Here is a 24,542-nt window from a genome sequence, read left to right as displayed (position 1 = left end):
TTCTATAAAAATTGAATCTTAAAGCAATATTTTTTCGGTAATATGTAAATAACGTTACTAGTTACGGATTTATATTAGTACATTAATTATCAAAACTATAATTGGTGTATCGATTTATAAGGAATTGTAATTGATCTATAATTAATTTAATTTTTAAAATATGATTAAATTATAACATTTTATATAATTCATTAATTTATATGTAAATAAAAAAATATTTAGGCTAGATTTATCATAATAACTTAACTTTTTCGCCTACCAAATCATACGTTGTATTCTAAAAAAAAGGAAAGCATACGTTGTCATTAAGTTATCGTAAGCTATGTGGCACATACTATAAAAGTCATATCATTCTACGAATTAGTATGATGATATTGGATTAAGCAGCTTTTCTATGCGGATCATTCTTACCATTAGGATTTTTAGTAATTATATTTCAAAAAATAAGAATTACTAATATAGATAAAAGTAATAATTTATTTTTAAAAATGTATTTTGGCCATTTATAATTGAAGGACCGGATTAACCGATTCAATCAATTGAACCACGAATAAGGCAAATTGTCCAGTCCAACTCACTTTAAGAAATAAAAATTTGATCTGATTTTTGCTGGACCGAATTGAACCGTAAGAACTTGATTGAATTTGTGATTCCACCGGAAACTAAAAGCAGTTGAACTATGAACCATACAAGATAGATCTATTTTATTATCTTATTGAGTTTAAGATAGATCTATTTTATTTAGTACAAGATAGAACAAACTCGATTTATTTTTATAATTTTACTCAACCTGTTCAACTAGCAGTTGAACCAAAAACCGATAGCTACTTCGGTTCAGATTTTATAACAATAAATAATACTTTTTTTTTGGTAAGCCCATCCGGTTTCCAAGACTTCGCCCTGATTAATCCGGACTCGACCCGCGTCGCGCACCTGACATGGTGGGTGAGTCTGACAGTGGGAATTTTCTACATTTACAAGGACTCGAACCTAAGACCTTACTTAAGCGATATCAAGCCGCTTATCACTTGAACCGACCCTCATTAGTAATAAATAACACTTTCTTAAAATGAATATTTTCTTGTTAGAAATTATAATTTGAATATAAAAACTTATTTGTTTACATTGTGTTTGTTCCTCAAGTAGTGGATTGCAACTTCTGTTCAAACCTCCCATAGGGCAGACTCAACAATAATAATCATAGCAAAGTCCCATTTTGAACTTTGTGGACTCTCTATACTGTAATGAGTTGTAAGGAAAATCCAAAACCTATTAATAGAATTTGACAGCTTTTGAAATTGCAAAGACTAAACTGAACTCCTACTATAACAACTCAAAATCTCATCATCTCTGTTTTCAAAAGGAAAAGATTTATAGTTATTTGTATACCAAACATTTCATTTGTATATGATTAACTTTTTAATATTAATTATTACAACATCTTGTATGCACGAGAAATTCTTACATGAACCTAGTTCGACAGACAGGATTATGAACCATCCATAATAAGTGCCTTATTATAAGTATTCAAACTGAAAGGGAAAACTGGTACTTAATACATAAATTACAGAGTCAATAGAAATAAACTATTGATTATGAGACCTGGGTGAAATTAGAGCTTGTAATGGATTCTTCATCACAGTAGTAAACTCGAGCTTCTCAGACAGATCAATCTCATCTCCATCCACAGCTTTCCACTCAAATTTCCAAACCAAATTAGCTACAAAATACTCCAAATGAAGCATTGCTAATCCATAAGCAGGGCAAATCCTCCTTCCTACACCAAACGGCATCATCTTAATCTCTCTGCTTCCGGTTATGTCAAACACTTCACCATCACCCATAAATCTTTCCGGCTTAAACGCCATCGGATCCTCCCACACTTTCGGATCCCAACCTATTTCCGCCACCATAAAATTGATATTAGCAGTTTTGGGTATCAAAAATTTATCCAAAACAATATCTTCCGTCACAGCATGTGGCAACACAAAATGTCCGGGCGGGTGTCTTCTTAGTCCTTCCAATATCACAGCTTTCAAATAAGGCATTTTCTGCAAATCCTCTTGTTTTACATTCTTCTCTCCATCACCAACAATTTCTTTAATCTCCATGTACAACTTTTCTTGAATTTCAGGGTACTTAACCAAATTGGCCATGATCCATTGCAAGGATGTGGAAGTAGTATCCGTGCCGCCATTAAGGAACTCATTGCACAAAGTAACCAATTCAGGTTCTGTAAGCTTTCTTTTCTCGTCAGGAAGCTGAAGATCAAACAAAGTATCCACATAAGATAACACGAATTCGTCATCAGAATTCTCGATTTTTCTCTCTTCATTCACTTTCTTTCTTGCTCTTATTAATGGAAGCAATACCTCTTCTCTTTGCTTCTGAAGCTTCACGAACTCAGACCAAGATTTCCTGAACACGATCTTAGTAAATCTTGGCATAATATTGAGCTTATCGAATCTACGGATATCCACAATTGCACCACGCTCTGCTCTCTCTATTTCTTCAATTTGTTTCTCATCAAGCTGATCTCCAAAACACATTAGTACTAGCAAACAAAACATGGCAAACTGAAAATTACCAAGAACACCAACAGGATGGCCAGACTTGGACTGCGTTTCGAAGCGGTTGAATAGGATTTGAAGCACCCATTTGCGAGCATGAGAGTAAGACTTAACCCGCGAAGGATGAAGTATTTCAGAAGTAAGATTCCTGCGAAGAAGACGCCAAGTAGGACCGTAAAACGACGAGCTGATATTATGCTGATTGCAGCTAGAAATTTGATTGGTAGCAGAAGAAGCTGGCCGATTAGCAAAAACTGCTCCGCTCTGGATTAAGGCTTGATGGGCAAGAGAGCGATCTGCGATGAATATGCTGGGGCGGGAGCCTATGTAAAGAGTGATGATAGGTCCGAGCTGTTTGTGGAGAGAGCTGAGGGTTGATTCGAACTCTCGGAATGATTTCCGTAGCCATACAAGGCTGCCGATAATAGGAAACTTAGGAGGGCCTGGAGGGAGAGTTGGAGTCTGTTTGTTGAGTTGAGAGAATAGGTTAAGGAGAGATTTGAGGAGAAGAGAGGCAGCTAAAGTGATGAGTATGAGGAACCAGGTTTCCATTTTTATTGGATTGATGTGTAAATGAAGGTTTAATCAAAGAAGAATTTTATGTGGTGGACGAAGAGATTGTTTCGTTTTTGAATCTTGATAGTGACGACGAAATACTAGGTGTTTTTGAGAGTTTCTCTAGAACGACATTGACTCTTCTTCTCTCTCTCTCTCTCTCTCTCTTAACAAAATTCAATTATTAGTGTTTGAAGGGATTGGTTCCTCCACTATAGATAAGGAAACTTTTGAATTAGAGCTTTACTTTCCGAAAAAAAAACCTATCTCGATCAAGCGAAAATTAATCGGAATGTGAAAGGTTTAAAGATGTCGTTTTATACTTGGAACTCGTTCAGGACACCTCATGATAATATAAAAAAAAATTATTTATTTAAAATATTTATCAATAAGTATATGTCAATATTATAAAAATATCAAATTTCGTTTAATTATATAAAAAAATCGTCAATTTATAAATAATCATAATTAATACAAAATTTAGCTGCAATATACATATTCGGTAATTATGAAACTTTATAAAAAATATGTTGAAGCATTTCATCGAACATGTTATGTGCGATATTAATAATGATAAAAAAACGAGATTAAAAACTACCAAAATACGTTGTAAAGTTGTGATTTCGTGAAAAATCGGCAATACATTTGTTGTTTAATCTGACAAAATTAACATTAAACATAAGGGTGGCCATGGTTTATGAACCGGCTGTCCAGTTCGGAACCGTCGAGTCACGATTCAAGGAATACTTGAACCGCCCTTTGGGTGGTTCCATGCTGGTTTGAAACCCGCCGGTTTCGGGTCACGGTTCAAGGAATAATTGAACCGGCCCTCACCTTCCTTTGGGCGGTTCCATGCCGGTTCGGAACTTGCCGGTTCCGATTCACGGTTCCGGTTTTGACGGTTCAAAAAAAATTAAAAATTAATTTTCATGAAAATTAAATTTAAATATTATAAATCAAGTTAAAATTTAAATTTTACTTAATAAAACTGATTAATTATACTTCACATTAAAAACTATATGTAATTTATCATAAATGTTGACAATTAATTATTTATATATAGTTGTATAATAATATACTGCTATACAAATAAAATCAAATTAATTGGTAGTATCTAAAAGGAAAATATATTAAAAATAACTAATGTTTACATAATTATAATAGTATATATTATAAATAAATATAGTATGATAAATTAACAATCAATTATATGTGTATATATATAATAAATAATTTAAAGTATATATTTTAGAAAATTTACGATTGAAACCGGAACTGCCGGTTTGGAACCAAAAGATATTGAACTGCCCCGAACCCGGTCTTCTGGCGGGTTCAGATCAGTCTAGACACGGTTCAGAATTTGACCGGTTTTGCATCGGGTTTGACCGGGCCGGTTCTGGGCTGGTTTACACCCATGGCCATCTAAATAAAAGGCACTCAGACAAACATTAAATTACAAAAATAATAATTTTAAGAGCTTCCACTATTATAATAAAGTTAAAAATAATTAGAAATTTAAATATATAAATTTTAAAAACAAATTGCAAAAGAAAGAAAATATGGCACAATATTGTCTAGAACTTATCTTCTTTAGTGATAAGGCGGAGAAAATTGAATTATGCGATGGATGTCGGATGAATATAAAAATGAGTAAAGGATCAATTTACCCCCCTTACTTGGCACGAAATATCAAATAAGTCCAACCTCGCAATACCGAATCAACGAGCCCCAGAACTATGCAAAACCGGATCGGTTTCACCCTTTTGACCAAAAAAGAGAGTGGAATAGCCTAATTTTAAAATTAACACTTAATTAACTCCGATTAATTTTAATTAAAACACTAATTAATCATTTTAATTTAAAATCTAACAAATACAAAATTGAGGGCTTTTTCTATCTTTTTCCCTAATTAAATATAATTACTCTCATAATTAATTAAATTTTTCTAATTAACAATTTCCGGTTACCCCGCCGCCGCCGCCCGAAAACTCCGCCTGCCCACCACCGCCGGACCCAGTGGGTCTGATCCAACCCCAGGCAGACCCATCTGGGTCTGCCGTTTTTTTCCATGGCAGACCCATCTGGGTCTACCTTCTCCGTGACGACGGAGAAGGCAGACCCAGATGGGTCTGCTATTTTGTTTCAACGGCAGACCCAGATGGGTCTGCCGTTTTGTTAAATGGGTCTGCCATTTTGTTTCAACGGCAGACCCATCTGGGTCTGCCTTCTCCTTCGTCGGAGAAGGCAGACCCAGATGGGTCTGCTGTTTTGTTACGACAGCAGACCCATTTGGGTCTGCCTTCTCCTTCGTCGGAGATGGCAGACCCAGATGGGTCTGCCTTCTCTGACGAAGGAGAAGGCAGACCCAGATGGGTCTGCCTTCTCTGACGAAGGAGAAGGCAGACCCAGATGGGTCTGCCGTTTTGTTACGACAGCAGACCCATTTGGGTCTGCTGAGGTGGCCGGTGGGAATGGCGGCGGCGGGAGACAAGTGGCTGGTTGGAGAAGAAGAAGAAGTTATGGAGTTTAGGGTTTTTAATATTGATGATAGTTAAAAAAGTATAAACAGATCCTTTAGTTTTTATTTTAAAATTAATTTGTTTTTTAAAGTATCAAAATGTAGTGGTTATAAAAATATATTAAGTGTCAAATTTGTGAATGAAATAAATGCTAAGAACTATTTTAAGCTTTTAACCATCTAAAACCACCTAAAACCATCTAAAACCGGAGAGTGCGTTCACTCTCTAAGGTGAGAGTGGGGAAGGGGGCATTTGATACGTTTTTGCATAGTTGTGAGGTGATTTGATCCACTTTTACGAGGTTGGACGTATTTGATCTTTTGTGCCAACTTCAAGGGGGTTTTTTGAACCTTCACTTATATAAAAATATATGAGACGAGAGAGAAAAAGTTAACTAAAGAGAATGAGAATTGGAAAAAAAGGAGTGACAATAATTCTCCTCATAAACTAATACTATGAAATGAGAGTAAGAAAAAACGTAAAAAAAATGTATATTTTTTTAAATTAAATATTTTATATTTCCTTTGTCTCAAAAAAAAATCCACTTTCTTCTTATTTTTTGTCTGAAATAATTATCTATTTTCCTAGTAAATCACAATTTTTAATATTGATTTTTTCATATTATCCTTATTTAAAATTTACAATTTAATGTCATTAGTCTAATTAAATTAGTTATAACATTTAATAAGGATATGATCAGAAAAATGAAGATAAAATTGTAAAAAATTAAGATATTAATTGTATTTTTTAAATTGTATGATAAATATAAAGTATACTATTATTTTGGGACGAATAGAGTATTAAAAATACGAAATCAGTAAAAATACTCTTATCTTGATATTTCTTTTTATGTGATTTATAATGTCATATAGCATTGCATTGGGGAGTTTCAGACTTATTTCAAGTATTCCGAAGGGTGTTCAATTCAAGTGTCGGAAATCTCGTGGACCGACATTCTGGACTTTACCGTCTTTGTATTACTTGCGATCCGTATACTTGCACAATCGAACCAACAAAAACTTCAATTAAGAGGAGAAAATCACGCTTGAATGTAATCCATCGAGTAGCATAATGAATAAGTCAGGACAAAGTTTTTTTAAGGCTTATGGCTTCACCAAGAAGGAGATCTTGACGAGTAATGATATGCTTACTGTCAGCACAAATAAATCATTACTAGAAATTTGTCATTTAGCGAAATATTTTTTTTATTTTTTTAACATTTATTTAGATCAAATCGGTGAAAAAATTCGGAAAAACTTGAAAACATTTGTCAGAACCATTTGACGATTAGTCTAATTGAATATTCATATTTTGACTCATTAGCGGACCGGATAAGATCCCGATTTTGATTTCCGATTTAACAGGCCGATCTGGTCTGCTTTAGAATCACTAGTTTAATATATGTATTATTTTTATTTATTAACTTATATATTTACTATAATTTATCTTCATTTTAATTTAATATAAAAAAATTAATTATCTTTAAATTAAATTTTATAATTAATAAATAGGAAAAGAAAATGAAAATAGTTTGAAACCAATAATCAAAGTTTTAAAGCAATTTTAAAGGATATTTAAAAGCATTGTTTTAAAAACCGACCAGGTGGTCAAACCGGTGTACTGGCCACCGGTTTATGGTTCAACCGGTTTGACCGGTTCAACCACCGGTCGAACCGGGTTAAGCAAAATTTTATATATAAATTATAGTTAATTTATATTTATCTAAAAATCAAATCTAATAGAATTGAAAATGTATTACATTCTATTATTTAATTAGAAAAGTTTTATTTAGGGATGTTAGATAATTAATTTATTTATCATTTCAAAATCTTAATATGTTTCCTTAAATGAAATTTTAAATATTTGATTCTAATCAATATAGAAACATATTAACATCATATTTAGATTAAAAAAAACATCCTATTTATTTGCCATTAATTAAAAATACATATTAAAATTGTCAACTTGTTATTATAGTTAATTAAAATTGCCAAATATAAAATTATTTATTATATTTTATTATCAAATGCTAAAAAAGTTAAATAAATATTACACTCTAAATTTTAATTAAAAAAATGAAATTCAAACATAATTATATATTTAAAATCACATTATATAATTTCATATATAAATTACATATGACTATAATAAAATGGAAACAAACAACCTATTTAATTTAAAATGTTAAAAAAATTTAATTATGGAATGAAATTCAATTAATAATTCAAATTATTTATCAAAACTTATTACCATATTACTATATACGAAATAGAATAAATTAACTTTTAATTAAGCTAATAAAATTAAAGTATAAGTATATTTTCAAAATCACGTTATTCAATTTTAAATATGAATGGTATCTGAATATAGTTGGCATGGAAACAAATGATTTGATTAAATTGCAAGTTTTTCACTTTTACCTCAATTAATAATGAAATCATTTATCATTTGGTTTAATCCGGTCCAATTCAGTTGGACCGGATTTCCGATTCTTTAGGTTAAAAACTGGATATGTGACCGGTTATCGGTTCGTCCGGTCGAATCGGCCGGTCCGTTCTGATTTTTAAAACACTTCAAGTAGTTGTTTTACTTTAACTTAAAAAAAACTTATTATAACAGGTTATAGACACTCATTCCATAAAAACAAACACAAGTTAGACACATCCATAAATAAACAAAAATATAAATACATACACAAGAATAGAAGATTTTAAATTTGGACACTATTAGTATAATTTTTTTATTTTTATATATAAAATTTCCATCACAAACGGAAATAAAAAAAAAAGTACAAGATTCCAATCTGGACGAGCATGGTCAAACTTAATTTTATTATGTGTATTTACATTAATACTAGATTAAGGGTTCATGTATTCATTTATTTTGTCTTTTTAATTAAAAAGCCAATTATTATAAATTATTGATTATGAAACCTGGGTGAAATCAGAGCTTGTAACGGATTCTTCATCACAGTTGTAAACTCCAGCTTCTCAGACATATCAATCTCTTTTCCATCCACAGCTTTCCACTCAAATTTCCAAACCAAATTAGCCACAAAATACTCCAAATGAAGCATTGCTAATCCATAAGCAGGGCAAATTCTCCTTCCTGCACCAAACGGCATCATTTTAATCCCTCTGCTTCCTGTTATATCGAACACTTCACCATCACCCGTAAATCTTTCGGGCTTAAACGCCATCGGATCCTCCCATACTTTCGGATCCCGTCCCATTTCCGCCACCATGAAATTGACATTAGCATTTTTGGGTATCAAAAAATTATCTAAAACAATATCTTCAGTCACAGCATGCGGCAGTACAACATGTCCTGGTGGGTGTTTCCTTAATCCTTCTAAAATCACACCCTTCAAATAAGGCATTTTATGCAAATCCTCTTCTTTTACTTCCTTTTCTCCGTCACCCGTAACTTGTTTAATCTCCATGCATAGCTTTTCTTGAACTTCTGGGTACTTAACCAGGTTGGCCATGATCCATTGCAAGGCTGTGGATGTAGCATCCGTGCCGGCGTTAAGAAACTCATTGCACAAAGCAGCCATTTCCTGCTCTGTAAGATTTCTTTTCTCATCAGCAACTTGTAGAGCAAACAAAGTATCAACATAGCAAAAATTAAACTCGTCATTTGAATTCTTGATTTTTCTCTCTTCATTTGCTTTCTTTCTTGCTCTTATTAATGAAATTATCGCCTCTTCTCTTTGCTTCTGAATCTGCAAGAACTCAGACCAATATTTCCTAAACAGAATTTTGGTCAATTTTGGCATAATACTGAGTTTATCCAATCTATGGATATTCACCATTACACCACGCTCTAGTCTTACTATTTCCTCAATTTGTTTCTCACCAAGGTGCTCTCCAAAGCACATAAACACTATTAAACAGAACATAGAGAACTGGAAATTATCAAGAACACCAACAGGATGACCACCAGATTTCGATTGTGATTCCAAGCGGTCGAATAAGATTTGAAGAGACCTTTTGCGAGCATGAGAGTACGATTTAACCCGCGAAGGATTAAGGATTTCAGAAATAAGATTCCGGCGGAAAAGACGCCAAGTGGGGCCGTAAAACGACGCACTGATATGATGTTGATTGCAGCTAGAAATTTTATTGGTAGCAGAAGACGGAGGCCGGCTAGCAAAAACTGCTCCTCTCTGGATTAAGGCTTGATGGGCAAGAGAATGATCTGCGATGGATATGCTGGGGCGAGAGCCCATGTAAAGAGTGATGATAGGTCCGAGCTGTTTGTGGAGGGAGATGAGGGTTGATTCGAACTCTCGGAATGATTTTCGCAGCCATAAAAGGCTTCCGACGAATGGAAACTTAGGGGGACCTGGAGGAAGACACTGACTCTGATCCTTGGCTTGAAAGAAAAGGTTAACGATAGATTTTAAGAGAAAAGAGGTAGCTAAAGTGACGATTATGAGGAACCAGGTTTCCATTTCTATAATGATGGAGATTCATATGCATACGAAGGTCTGATCAAACAACAATTTTATGCATACGAAGGTCGAATTAAACAAGATTGATATGCATACGAAGGTCTAACCAGATGTGTTTAAGTAGAGAAAGGTAGTCGTTTGCTAACCCTTCAATTTAAATTGTCCAAATTAAGTTCAACACCTGATTTCGTAAATTAATTGTATGGTAAATTTTTTCATGTAAAAATTAGGATTTGCAAAAATATCTATGTATGCCTAATTAATTTTTAAAAATAGGTGATTCGTCTTTCTTTCTCTTCTGCTTTTCCTTTATTTACTTTTTATTTAAAAAGCAAGACTTATATTAAGAAAAGCTCAAAATAGAGCCTGAGGATTTCAACCCGGATATTACTTTTAAATATTTATTTTAATTTATATTTTATTTTTAATATCTATTTAATTTAATTAATAAATATTAATAAATTGTTTTTCTTATATAATATAATTATTTTATATACATTTAATGTTGATCAATTGTAATTATGTTTCACATATTTAATAATTAACTTTAGTTAAATCTACCATCATATTTTTTATTTATAAATTTTTTATTAAAAAATTTTAATTTAATAATTATAATTATCAAAATGATAAAAAATCATTTTTTCTTATAAGTATTTTCTTAACCATTAAAATAATTTTCCATTAATATTAAACAGTTATAAGTGTAAGAATTTAAAAAGGGTATAAATATATCTAATAACCTAACATAAAATAAGTAGTAAAGCCTTATTTGCAGATCAACTTACAAAATCAAAATCAAAATTACCTAATTCCTCTATCATCATAAAAATTCAATTCTTCGCTTCGCTGTTTAACAGAAGACTCGCCAAAATTTCATAAAAAGCAACAAAAAAACCTTTCGATATAGAAAGGACAACAAATTTTTTAAAAAGAAAGCCAATCGCCATAACAAAAAATATATAAAAAAACTAATATAACCTCTAAACGACTTCATTTTCAGTCTTGAAAAGGTCTTGATTTATCTCTGATTTTTTATTCGAATATATATTGATACGATGTGTCTCATCTACAAATTTACCAACAAAAATTAAAAGAAAAATAAAAAAAATCGGTTATTTATTTTATTCTATGTAAAAAAAGCAATAAAAAAAGCGGCTGCTGCCAACAACAAGAATACACTATTGGCGGCAGCCGAAGCAATACAAAAAACCCTTAACGGTTAGGATTTTCTATTAGAGAGTAAAGAGAAGAAAAAAAAACACTATTTTAATACTTAATTACAACAATTTGTATATTCAGTTTATTTTAGAAAAAAATCTTATAAAGAGTAATTATTTTATATATTTTTAAATATTTATCACTTATAATTGTATTTTACATAATAAAATTTTAAAATTAATTTTACATAAATATTTTATCAAAGTTTTTATATATGTATTTTTAATTTAAATAAGATATATTTATTATAATTAAAAAAATCTAATCTAACCCGGTTCAACCGGTCTAACCAAAAAATCTTGGTTAAGCCGGTTCGATTTTCGATCTGATTTTAAAAAAATTTATATTTACCATACCTTTTAAATAACATTTAGTGTTATGAATATAATAAATAAACCCTCTTCACTACAAATTACTAAGAATGATAATTCAAATTATTTAAAATGTATTTGACCCATCACCACCTCTCTCGAAATGCCGCTGTCTCCTCGGACCCACCAACCCCGCCCTTCCACCTTCGGACCCGCCGTCCTCCATGGGAAAACGAGCAAGAAGGTGGGAGGACGAACAACTAGCTCGTCCGCCATGGCGGACGCGCGAGTAAGATACATACACCAAAAACAAAAATGAACAAAAATATAAATACATATACCAAAATACAAGCTTGAAAAGTCCCGACACCATTAGTGTAATTTTTTTATATATATATTTATAAAATTTACATCACAAATAGAAATAATAAAAAAATACAAGATTCCAATTTGGACGAGCATGATCAAAAAATATATACTGTTCTGCAACTTAATTTTGTTATACGTTCTTACATTAAAATAAGATTAAGAGTTTACGTATTTATATAGAATCTTTTTACACAGCCCATGAAAATAATTATTAATTGTGAAACCTGGGTGAAATTAGAGCTTGCAATGGATTCTTCATCACAGTTGTAAACTCGAGCTTCTCAGACAGATCAATCTCATCTCCATCCACAGCTTTCCACTGAAATTTCGAAACCAAATTAGCCACAAAATACTCTAAATGAAGCAATGCTAATCCATAAGCAGGGCACATTCTTCTTCCAACACCAAATGGCATCATCTTAATCTCTCTGCTACCAGTTATATCAAACACTTCTCCATTCCTATCATTACCTGTAAATCTTTCGGGCTTAAACGCCATCGGATCCTCCCATACTTTCGGATCCCAGCCCATTTCTGCCACCATGAAATTGATAGTAGCATTTTTTGGTATCATGAACTTATCTAAAACAATATCTTCAGTCACAGCATGTGGCAGTACAAAATGTCCAGGTGGGTGTTTCCTTAGTCCTTCTAAAATCACACCTTTCAAATAAGGCATTTTATGCAAATCCTCTTCTTTCACTTCTTTTTCCCCATCACCTACAACTTGTATAATTTCCATGTATAGCTTTTCTTGAATTTCAGGGTACTTAACCAAATTGGCCATGATCCATTGCAAGGCTGTGGAAGTAGTATCCGAGCCGGCATTAAGAAACTCATTGCACAAAGCAACCATTTCCTTCTCGGTAAGCTTTCTTCTCTCGTCGGGAAGTTGTAAATCAAACAGCGTATCCACATAAGACACGACGTAGTCATCGTTAGAATTATTAATTCTTCTCTCTTCATTTGCTTTCTTTCTTGCTCTTATTAATGAAATCAAAGCCTCTTCTCTTTGCTTCTGAATCTGCAAGAACTCAGACCAAGATTTCCTAAACAGAATCTTGGTCAATCTTGGCATAATATTGAGTTTATCGAGTTTATGAATATTCACAATTGCACCACGCTCTAATCGTTCTATTTCCTCAATTTGTTTTTGATCAAGCTGGTCTCCAAAACACATAAGCACTAATAAACAGAACATAGAGAACTGGAAATTCCCTAGAACACCAACGACATGATCACCAGATTTCGATTGTGATTCCAAGCGTTCGAATAGGATTTGAAGAGACCATTTACGAGCATGAGAGTAAGATTTAACCCGTGAAGGATGAAAGATTTCAGAAGTAACATTCCTGCGAAAAAGACGCCAAGTAGGACCGTAAAACGACGAGCTGATATTATGTTGATTGCAGTTAGTAATTTTATTGATGGAAGATGACGGAGGCCTGTTAGCGAAAACTGCTCCGCTCTGGATTAAGGCTTGATGGGCAAGAGAGCGATCTGCGATGAATATAGTGGGGCGGGAGCCTATGTAAAGAGTGATGACAGGTCCAAGCTTTTTGTGGAGAGAGCCGAGGGTTGATTCGAACTCTCGGAATGATTTTCGCAGCCATACAAGGCTTCCGACAATCGGAAACTTGGGAGGACCTGGAGGAAGACACTGAGTCTGATTCTTGGGTTGAGAGAAAAGGTTAACGAGAGATTTTATGAGAAAAGAGGTAGCTAAAGTGACTACTATGAGGAACCAGGTTTCCATTTTTATGAATATGCATATGAAGGTATAATGAAAGAACAATTTTATGCGTCTTAGTAGAAATAGGGGTGTAGCCATTTGTTAACCCTGCAATTTTAGATTCAGGAAATTAAGCTCAACACCTGATTTCCTCCTGAATTAATTGCGTGCCAATAAACTTACGGCGAAGCATATTTTACATTTATTTTTTACTAATTCACCCCATCCCTTTGAATTAGCCAAACCAACCTTTTTTTATTTATATATTCACTTTAGACAATTTCTAGTTTTTTTTCTCTATAAGCACGATCAACTCTTCTCCACTACCGTCTCTTGCCGATAGTCCTCTTGCCAAACTCTTGCAATTCCGAATCAAACTCGATGAAGAAATTACCAAAGCAGAAGATGTCAAATTTTTACTTGATCCTAATTACTCACCAATAATAATAATAGCCAAGTATCATATTGATCTTTGTGGACTCTATACTCTACTGAGTTGCAATAAAAATCCAAAACCTATCAATAGAATTTAACAGCTTTTGAAATTGTATTCAGATTCTTGCAAAGACTAAACTCAATCCTACTATATAGCAACTCAAAATCTCATCATCTCGAAAATATTTAGGCGATGTTAGGTTTGTGGAATGCAATATTCATGAAATAGAATAACTATTCCTACAAAATAAAATAGTTATATTTTATTTTTTGAGAGAATAGTTATTTTATGAACCAAACATAATTTTTTTTTAGAGGAAAACCAAACATAATATTAATGGAATTAAGTATATTATGAATAATAATTGTGAGAGCGAGTAGTATAACGCGAATAGGATACATCGGCTGATTTCGCTATCGATGTCAGGCAATTAAGATGCATGGACCAATAGGCTGTGCCATCGATCCTAGGCGAGTTGGAAAGGTCGGTTGTCTGTGCTATATATCGGTCTCAGGTGATTAATATGGATCGGTTGGCAGTTTTATTGGTCCTGTGCGTTTCCATTACATCGATTGATTTTGTTATGGACGTTTAGGTGGATGAGATTGTGAAATTAAGCTTATTACTTTATATTTAAGAGTATAACTAAGTTACGGTTTGTTGATTTTAATCGAGTTATAATAATAGTAAATTCATATATGAAATATTTTATTAATAATTTTAGAAGTGTACGGAAAGAATTATAGTGATGAGTTCAAATGATGAATAAAAATATAGTTAAAATATATTACCAGTAAATTCAAGTTTAAATAGTTTTAAAACGTTTTCAAAAGTTTTTTACAAATACACAAAGTTATTTTAATAACAAAACGTCTGTCACTTTATATAATGTTTATTCATAATAGTGTGAATTCACTCAGTTTCATACTGACTCGGTTATTTTTTAAATTTTTCAGAAAAAACTAATATGGCTTCGAAGAAGGCTTCCGAACATTTATTCCTCGGAAGTGTGCCATTTATTAAGAGTTTTAAACTATAGTTTTCCGGAGTAGTGTAGAGCATTAAAATTTGTGCGCATTTAAACTTCGATAATTTATTTAAGTAATATCTTATCATTTATGAATAAATATATAATTACATTTCAGTTTTAAAAGTGAAAAATTTATAGTGCTTTTAAGCTTAGTGCGTGTCTTGGAGCAACCACCCTCATTCTTAAGCGCGTAGCGCCAGTCTCGACTCGAGATTTCAGCACTTATTAGGTACTTGTATAACAAACAAAAGTTCAATTGCAGAGGATTAATTTTCGAGTCATCAACCAAACATAGCCTAAAAATAGTCATTTGCAAAGGATTAATTTTCTAATAGCAATTGTTAAAAACACTCCTGCTGTGGTTTAAATTCAAAAATCTTCTCAGGCAGCTTTGAGCATAGAACTCACTAGCTTTAAAATTGTAGAGTTGATAGAGTTTAATTGCCTAAATGCACTGCCCCCTATTCCCGCTAGCACACATTTCGTCTTCATCATCAAAATGTAAAGTTGAAACAACTCCCTCTCTTCGACCTGCATTAAAACTGCTATTTGACTAAACCTTTATATACATATCAATCTGCCCCACTGATCCAGTAAAAATGGAGACCTGGCTCTTTACGATCATCACTTTAGCTGCCTCTCTTCTCCTCAAATCTCTTCTCAACCTTTTCTCTCAACCCGAGAAGCATAGTCACCCTCTCCCTCCAGGTCCTCCCAAGTTTCCGATAATCGGCAGCCTTTTATGGCTGCGGAAATCATTCCGAGAGTTCGAATCAACTTTCTGTTCGCTCCACAAACAGCTCGGACCTATCATCACTCTCTACGTAGGCTCTCGGCCCATGATATTCATCGCAGACCGCTTTCTTGCGCATCAAGCCTTAATCCAGAGCGGAGCAGTTTTCGCTGACAGGCCACCTTCTTCTGCCATCAATAAAATTTCTAACTGCAATCAACATAATATCAGTTCTTCGTTTTACGGTCCTACTTGGCGTCTTTTTCGCAGGAATCTTACTTCTGAAATCCTTCATCCTTCGCGGGTTAAATCTTACTCTCATGCTCGCAAATGGGCACTTGAAATCCTATTCGACCGCCTGGATTCACAATCGAAATCCGGTGATCATCCTGTTGGTGTTCAAGCTAATTTTCAGTTCTCCATATTTTGTTTATTAGTACTTATGTGTATTGGAGACAAGCTTGATCAAAAACAAATTGAGGAAATAGAGAGAGCACAGCGTAGTGCAATTGTGAATTTCCGTAGATTGGAGAAACTCAATATTATGCCAAGATTAACTAAGATTGTGTTTAGGAAATTTTGGTCAGAATTCTTGCAGATTCAGAAGCAAAGAGAAGAGGTGTTGATTCCGTTGATAAGAGCAAGAAAGAAAGCAAATGAAGAGCGAAAAATTAACAATTTTAATGATGGATTCGTCTTATCTTATGTTGATACGTTGTTTGATTTACAACTTCCCGATGAGAAAAGAAATCTTAGGGAGAAGGAAATGGTTGCTCTGTGCAATGAGTTTCTTAATGCCGGAACGGATACTACTTCCACAGCCTTGCAATGGATCATGGCCAATTTGGTTAAGTACCCGGAAATTCAAGAAAAACTTTATATGGAAATTAAACAAGTTGTTGATGATGCGGAAGAAGAAGTAAAAGAAGATGATTTGCAGAAAATGCCTTATTTGAAAGGGGTGATTTTAGAAGGACTAAGGAGGCACCCGCCAGGACATTTTGTATTGCATCATGCTGTGACTGAAGATTTTGTTTTAGATAAATTTATGATACCCAAAAATGCTAATGTAAATTTCATGGTGGCAAAAATGGGTTGGGATCCGAATACGTGGGAGGATCCGATGGCGTTTAAGCCTGAGAGATTTACGGGTGATGGTGAAGTGTTCGATATAACAGGAAGCAGAGAGATTAAGATGATGCCATTTGGTGTAGGAAGAAGAATGTGCCCTGCTTATGGATTGGCATTGCTTCATTTAGAGTATTTTGTGGCTAATTTGGTTTGGAAATTTGAGTGGAAAGCTATGGATGGATATGACATTGATCTGTCTGAGAAGCTAGAGTTTACAACTATGATGAAGAATCCATTGCAAGCTATAATTTCGCCCAGGTTTCAAAATCAATAATTTATTTGTATTGGCTGTGTAATGTCCGCTTGAATTACCAAATTTGGCTTTCTGATTAGTTGTATAAACTTTAAAGAGTAAGTAGGCAACTATGGATGAGTGCATGAAAGACTTTACTTGAAAATTGCAACAATTGCTATTAGAAATTTAATCCTCTACAAAAGACTGTTTGTTTATTATACAAGTAACTAGCTTAGTTTGTTTTTTGTCAAAGATGGTGATCGACTTTTAAGAATCTCAATTGTTAGTTATTAGTTACGTAGGCGGGACTTGAACTCACAATCTCTCAGTGCACTTAAAGATGCCTTAGTCATCCAAGTTATGTCTATATTTGGTTAATGACTCGAAAATTAATCCTCCGCAAATGAAATGAATTGTTTGTTATACAAATAACTTTGCTATGTTTGGTTAATAGAATAACAATTCTTTCAAAAAATAAAGTATACTTATTTACTTCTTAGGAATAGTTAACCAAATGTTTTTGAGATGATGAGATTTTGAGTTGCTATATAGTAGGACTTCAGTTTAGTCCTTGCAAGATCCTGAATACAATTTCAAAAGCTGTCAAATTCTATTAATAGGTTTTGGATTTTTGTTGCAACTCAGCAGAGTATAGAGTCCACAAAGATCAATGTGAGACTCGAGTAATTAGGACCAAGTAAAAATTTGACATCTTCTGCATCATTTGATTCGGAATTGCAAGAGTTTGGCAAGGGGACTACCGGCAAGAGACGGTAATGGAGAAGTGTTCGTGGTTATGTGCTATTAATCAACTATGACACCTGAGTTTACAGTTCCTAAAATATACCTAAAATCTTAAGTTTTACCTAATGACCAGTAAATTCCTTTTATCCAAAAATGATCAAAATATCCCTAAAACCTGTAACAAAAATAAAAAAAATCTAACTCAATCCAACCTAACAAAATCAACCCTAAAACCACATAATCAAATTCTAAAATCATGTTATCAAACCTAAAACAATCTAGTCAAATTTAAAATCGAAAATCACCAACCTGCGCCATACACTCGCCGGAAACCATTTCTGCGACTTCCGGCCAAACAAAAATTCCGACCAAAAATTAAATAAAAAGTAAAAAAAATTAGAATCTTTTATCATCTGAGAAGACAAACGAGATCGAGCTTGATAAAAAATTTAACATCTTCTGCTTTGTTAATTTCTTCATGTTTGATTCAGAACGCAAGAGTTTGGCAAGGGGACTACTGGCAGGAGACGGTAGTGGAGAAGAGTTGATCGTGCTTATGGGGCTATTAATCAATCTTGGCAACTAAATTTAACTCCTCCTACCTTAAAAACCCCAAAAAAAACATCACTAAACTCTTTAAATAGGCCAGTAAATTTCTTTTGTCTAAAACAGATCAAAATTTTCGGTCATCTTTTTGCTGCCAATGCAACTTTTAAAACACTGATTAGATCAAAATTGTTTTTCTTATCAAACGGTGTCCTTACTGAAATTTGTTACGCACCTAAAAGTTCAACTATTAATTCATTTTTCATGTCCATATTTTTCAAATGGGTACTGATAAAATTCTAACTTTGTAATTAAATTTATTATTAATTGCTTTTTTCTTTATGTTCATAAAATCAACATAATTTCAAATTTATATAATCTGACTTGTAGATTTTGAATATAAATTATTACATAAAACTATGAATTTTGTGATTCAAATAAATTTTGCATATTGTGCGCTAAATTTTGGAGTTTTGTATGATGGTAATTATAGAATATATTATTTAGTATTTCATAGTTTTAAGTTTGTGTTTTTTACTTTCACAAAAATACTTATTTTTATGAATATTATAAAATTATAAAATGCGAATGAAGACGATATTCCCTGAAACTTTTCCATCTTCAGTTCCTCTTTATGGGTGTATCTGAATCAATCTAAGTATTATAAATAAATATTAATCTATAAATTAATTGCTAATAGTTTTTTTGTTTGTGTTTTTTGTTTTTCTTGAAACATATGTTTCTGAGAGAGGAGCCTCTCAACCACTTACTCTTCCGTCGGCAATTGCTGGGACACTTCTACTATCAGGTGGCCTATATTGGTGAATTTGTTTTCTGAATGATTCCGACAGTTTCAATCATGCGTTTCTACAAAATTAAGGTGATATTTATATTATGTCATTATATGTCAACGGTAAGTTGTTTTTTCTATAAGTAATTTATTTATTTTTGTTGCTACCGTTCGTTTAGCAAATTATGCAAGTTTTGCTTTTTAATTTGTTAGACGAATGTGTATTTGGATGGCTCAATTAGTAGCCGCGAAATCCACTTTACTTTCTCTTATTTAAGAACGGTATATCATCTTCAGGAGGTGGCCATTCTTTTTTTATTATTATATATTGTTATCTTTGGCCAAAAAAAAAAACTAGTCGCATGGCCGTACATTTGTGCGGGATCTATATAATATAATTTTTATTTAATTTTTGCTGTTATTGTAATTTTTTAAAAAAAATTATTTAAATTATAAAAATATTATAATTGACAATATTCATTATTTTTCTATATGTGACTAATAAAAATTATTTAGATAAATTTTGATAAAAAAAAAATAATTTTGCATATATACGATTTCAGCCACCATATCAAATAGCTTAATCTCAACTTAAGCCAATTAGTATTATTATCGTCCAAGTTTGCATAGGGTCCTTCTCTACCTCTCTTCATTCCTTTGCCTTAACAATTTATCATAATTTATGAACTAATAAGATAAAATTTTATTCTATTTAATTTTAACTTAAATTAGGTAATAGCAGATAGTTTAATTTACAATATTTAAACTAAAATTTTTGTTTTGTTCTTGTGAATCTAACAACACATGCTAAGACTGCAATCTAAATTACATTGTAGGATTACAATTAAAATAATTTTTAATTATTCACGCTTTTAGCTTGAACTTTTCAGTAACTTGTTTATAAAATAAAAATTTAATTATTTTTCATTTAAAGAAAAACTCGATTCAAAAAATAAAAATTTCTTTTTTGTTGTGTTTGTCTTTCCATATTAAGAGAATGACACATATGATAATGATATTGTTGTTTAACTTGTAGAATGTAGATAGATAGGGAAGTTTATGTAAATCAAAATTTAAAAAAAAATCAAAAAACTAATTTATTTAAACAATTTTTATTTAAATTAAATAAATAAAGTTATGTGGATATATTCTATCCGTATAGAAAGTAATATTTTAGCAATGCATACTACAGAAAATATAAAAAAAATATTAGATTAAATTACTGCTATATGTAAAAATAAAAATAAAATATAGAATTGAAAATAAAATGAAAAGGAAAATCTTTCAAAAACATAAAACACCATGATAAAAGTTTTTATCTATATTATTTTTAGGGTTTATAACTTTTTATAATTAATAATCAATGATATTTTTATTAATTTAAATTTACTTCCGTGTTTCGTCTTTCTGGCTTCAATTGCTGCCACTTTCAGCTTTTTGGATTTAAAATTTTCTTCATTGTTCCCTGTTTGTTCCTCTCTAGAACTTCAACACAATATGCAATAGTTCTAAAATTTCTTAAAATTTGATTAACATTTTTACGTGTCACTTTAAAACTTAAGTTAATAAAACTATAGAGAAAAAAAATAAAAGCAAATAAAATAAGATTATAAACAACCGGAAATAAAATAGACCTTAATTATATGAAATAACTATAATTGAAAGATCTAGATGACTTCACTAAATGTAATATAGACTTTAATCATATGAAATAATAAGATTATAAACAATCCGAAATAATATAGACCTTAATTATATGAAATAAAATCTGGGTAACTTCACTACGTCTACATGTAATTAACATGCCAATAAGGACAAAAACTCTTAATTCAAAGTTAAAGACCTTAATCATATGAAATACAGTATCATTAATGGATCCGTCTATATAACTCACAATAATAAATATAAAATGAAAGGGACAACATATATAAGTATTTACCGCAACAGCTAGAGTATTCAGGGAGTTAAAGAGATTTTCAACCTCTGTTAATAATCAAACAAAGATCATCTCAACTACAAAGTTTTTTTTTTTTACAAAATATGTTGAGAGGGTAAAAGAATTAAATACATTGATAATTATATACAGACGAAAACAAATTATTAAGGAATTCAGTAGTTTAAAGATTCAGAAGTTTAAAATGTGATAACACTTCCATTTAGCAAATAGAAAATTAATTTAAAAATAAAGTAAAATTTAAATAAGTGATTTAAAAAAGTTGGAAACTCATAAGAAACCTCATTTGGTCCTCTCAATTATATAAGTACTAGTCGTAAGTCCGCGTATTTGCACGAAATCAAACTAAAAATTAATTTAAATAATGATTTTACTAAAAAAAATAATGTCAAAAATTAATATAATGTATATTTTTGTGTTAAATTTTGATTTTTTTTCTCTCCAATAATTTTTTATATTTCCTAAATTTTTTACCTACAATTACTTCTTGTAATGAATTATGAATCTGGTACTACAATTTTGGTACTTTGCATTATCCATCATATGTACTCGTGAGATTTGTTTTGTTTTTCGCAATTCGTATTAAAATTTATATTTATCTTTTATTATAAAGTGTCCACTTACGAAGCCATTGTACTCTTTTCCTATAAAAAAACAAAAATTAGCATTCAAGTTCTTTATATAATTTGTATTTTGTGTTGCAATGTAAAATTCGATTTAAATATAAACATATATAATTAATATATTTTAAGTGATTATGACATTCTGATAATAATCATTGTGTATGGATTATCCTATATTTAGAATTAGTAAAAAAATAAAAATTAGAACAAAATAAAAAAAATCAAAGATTATAAAAGCTGCTTAATTTTACAGTTTGAACAACTACACTTCCCGCAAAAACAAATACACATTTTATCAAACTCTTCTTATTCAACTAACTCTTATCTAAATTGTAATCCTATTGAAGTTATACTCTTATTAATTATTTATTATTTCAGACTTACTTAGATAAATTGATAATTTATATCAATATATCTAATAATAACAAATTTATAAAATTGAATAAATAGTTTATCTACATTTGAAACTTATAAAAATACTCGTTTGAACTCTTTTCCACATAAAAAGTTAAAAATGGATGACTTATTTTAATTTTTTTCAAATGAAAAAGAGATCAATTTAGTACTTGGGGGTGGAAATGAAAACCAAAGGTGCGAATTAGAGTGCAACTGACAAAATTTCAACGTCAGGGTGCATTTGAAAAGGGGGTAAAAGGTGGGGTATTTTTGTAGTGATTAAGCTTACATAAATTACCAAATCCATACATGATATATATCATATTATCTATGTTATTTATCAATGATAATTTAAAAAAATTAATGTTTTAATTAGGTGAAAAATTATAAAAGTTCCAAACAGTCAAACTTTCTTGCAAATAGGTCCATTCAATTGTATTATGAGTTTTACTAATATCAAATCTCGTATAATATTTATTTGCATTTACATGGAGGTTACAACGTCAAAATTGAATAATCAAATGAAACTCGTTAATTTGATTTAATTAAATTTAAAATTATAAAAAAATTGTTGTTTAGTTTTATTTTATTGGTAAACATATTTATTTATTTTAAATTTAAAAAAAATTAAAATTCATTAATTCAAAAAATTAATCAATTCCCAACTAATTAAGCTTAGTGGAGGTTACTCATCAATTTACTCATCTCTAATAATGAAATCATTCTAAAAAAATATTTTTGGAGAACATAAAGAAATAGTCGGAGGTAACTTTTTTGTATATGTTGCGGAAGCTCAATCGATTACGCTAGCAAATCACGTATTGTGCTAAATAATTATACCGGAAAATTCCCAGGAAAGATTGGTAGGTCACAGGCGGACCACTTAAGTACCAAACTTCTTAGACAGAATTTCACTCGATATAAATAACTTCATAATATATAACTCCAACTAGCCTGAGCGTTAGCTAATAAATAAACAATAAAGAGAATACCAACCTTTTAACGAGGTTCAGCCAGAAATGACCGGCTTACATCCTCGGGCACTGCCCAAAATACTCCACTAATTGTTTGTAACAGAATACAAACTAGAGAGAGAACCAACTAAGCCTTAGGAGTTAATAAGGCTTGTTGTGGGATGAGTTTCAATGGGTAGAGGAGACTCCCTTTTATAGGCTAAGGAAGTCCTCACCCTTCCACTCCTAAGCAATGTGGAATTTCTACACTATATGTATATAGCTCAACAATTACAAGTCCCTTTTCTAAACAATGTGGGACAAGTCTAAAATGAGCCATATCCAACAAATCTCCACCTTGGCGAATTTTCTCTCTACCATCTCGGACTATCTTCAATAGTACCTTCAATTACGCTTCAAAAGCGCCAACTCTCAACTGTAGCAGTCAAGTACCAATGTGGGATGATCCCACTTCAACACTCTCCCTCACGCATAGCATGACCGAGCAGAGCAACCAATCCCCCCTCACGCATCGCGTGGGCCGGGCCACATTCAAATCTCAAATATTGAGAACACTAATCAAATTCAAACAATGTTTGAACTTGACTGCTTTCACAATCTTTGTCATCATATGAGCAGGAGTTTCCATGGTCAAAATCTTCCGAAGTAGGACTCCACCTTCTTCAATAACCTCTGGCACCAAATGATATCGAACATCAATGTGCTTCGTCCTTGCATGATGAAATTGGTCCTTCTCTTCAATTTCCAATTCACCAAACAACCCATGAAGCCAAATTGCTTCCTTAACAGTTTCTGCACTTGCCATGTACTCTACCTCTATGGTAGACAAAGCAACTATTGGCTGCAAGGTAGACTTCCAACTAAACGACGCCTTTGCTAGTGTAAACACATAGCCCATAGTCGATCGCCGTTTATCAACGTAGTCCGAATCATTGTACCCAACTACATATTTACCATCTTTCTTGTCCTGCCCAAATATTAGACCAATATCCACAGTATTCAAAGTATACTGTAGAATCCAATTTTCATCTCCAGCCACCTTGAGTCCATCTGGCTGAGTCGAATTGATTTCCCCATCCAAGAATCCATGTAAAAACACTGTTTTTACGTCCAACTGAACTAGTTCCATATTCAAATGTGCTACTAAGGCCAACAAATTTCTAATGGAAGAATGTTTAACAACTCGAGAGATAGCCTCAATTCCTTCCGTCCAAACA

The 24,542-nt window shown here is 31.9% G+C and overlaps 4 protein-coding genes across 4 annotated transcripts; 1 reads left to right on the top strand and 3 right to left on the bottom strand.

Annotated features, from left to right (window-relative positions):
- Window positions 1-1,339: 1,339 nt before the first annotated feature.
- LOC126675171 (cytochrome P450 89A2-like) lies at window positions 1,340-3,305 on the bottom strand. Its single transcript, XM_050369774.2, has one exon. The coding sequence runs from the start codon at window positions 3,120-3,122 to the stop codon at window positions 1,587-1,589; it is 1,536 nt and encodes a 511-aa protein (XP_050225731.1). The 5' UTR covers window positions 3,123-3,305; the 3' UTR covers window positions 1,340-1,586.
- Window positions 3,306-8,438: 5,133 nt separating this feature from the next.
- On the bottom strand, window positions 8,439-10,197 carry LOC126671516 (cytochrome P450 89A2-like). Its single transcript, XM_050365287.2, has one exon. The coding sequence runs from the start codon at window positions 10,098-10,100 to the stop codon at window positions 8,562-8,564; it is 1,539 nt and encodes a 512-aa protein (XP_050221244.2). The 5' UTR covers window positions 10,101-10,197; the 3' UTR covers window positions 8,439-8,561.
- Window positions 10,198-12,004: 1,807 nt separating this feature from the next.
- LOC130014707 (cytochrome P450 89A2-like) lies at window positions 12,005-13,791 on the bottom strand. Its single transcript, XM_056104943.1, has one exon. It carries the CDS (start codon window positions 13,755-13,757, stop codon window positions 12,213-12,215), a length of 1,545 nt encoding a protein of 514 aa, XP_055960918.1. The 5' UTR covers window positions 13,758-13,791; the 3' UTR covers window positions 12,005-12,212.
- A 1,927-nt stretch (window positions 13,792-15,718) lies between these two features.
- Window positions 15,719-17,543, top strand: LOC126671706 (cytochrome P450 89A2-like). Its single transcript, XM_050365497.2, has one exon. The coding sequence runs from the start codon at window positions 15,799-15,801 to the stop codon at window positions 17,335-17,337; it is 1,539 nt and encodes a 512-aa protein (XP_050221454.1). The 5' UTR covers window positions 15,719-15,798; the 3' UTR covers window positions 17,338-17,543.
- The last annotated feature ends 6,999 nt before the right edge of the window (window positions 17,544-24,542 follow it).

This window comes from Mercurialis annua, linkage group LG3 (assembly GCF_937616625.2).
Source record: "Mercurialis annua linkage group LG3, ddMerAnnu1.2, whole genome shotgun sequence".
NCBI lineage: Eukaryota > Viridiplantae > Streptophyta > Magnoliopsida > Malpighiales > Euphorbiaceae > Mercurialis > Mercurialis annua.
The sequence above is the reverse complement of the archived record's forward strand: the minus strand, read 5'-3'. Positions and strand labels throughout refer to the sequence as shown.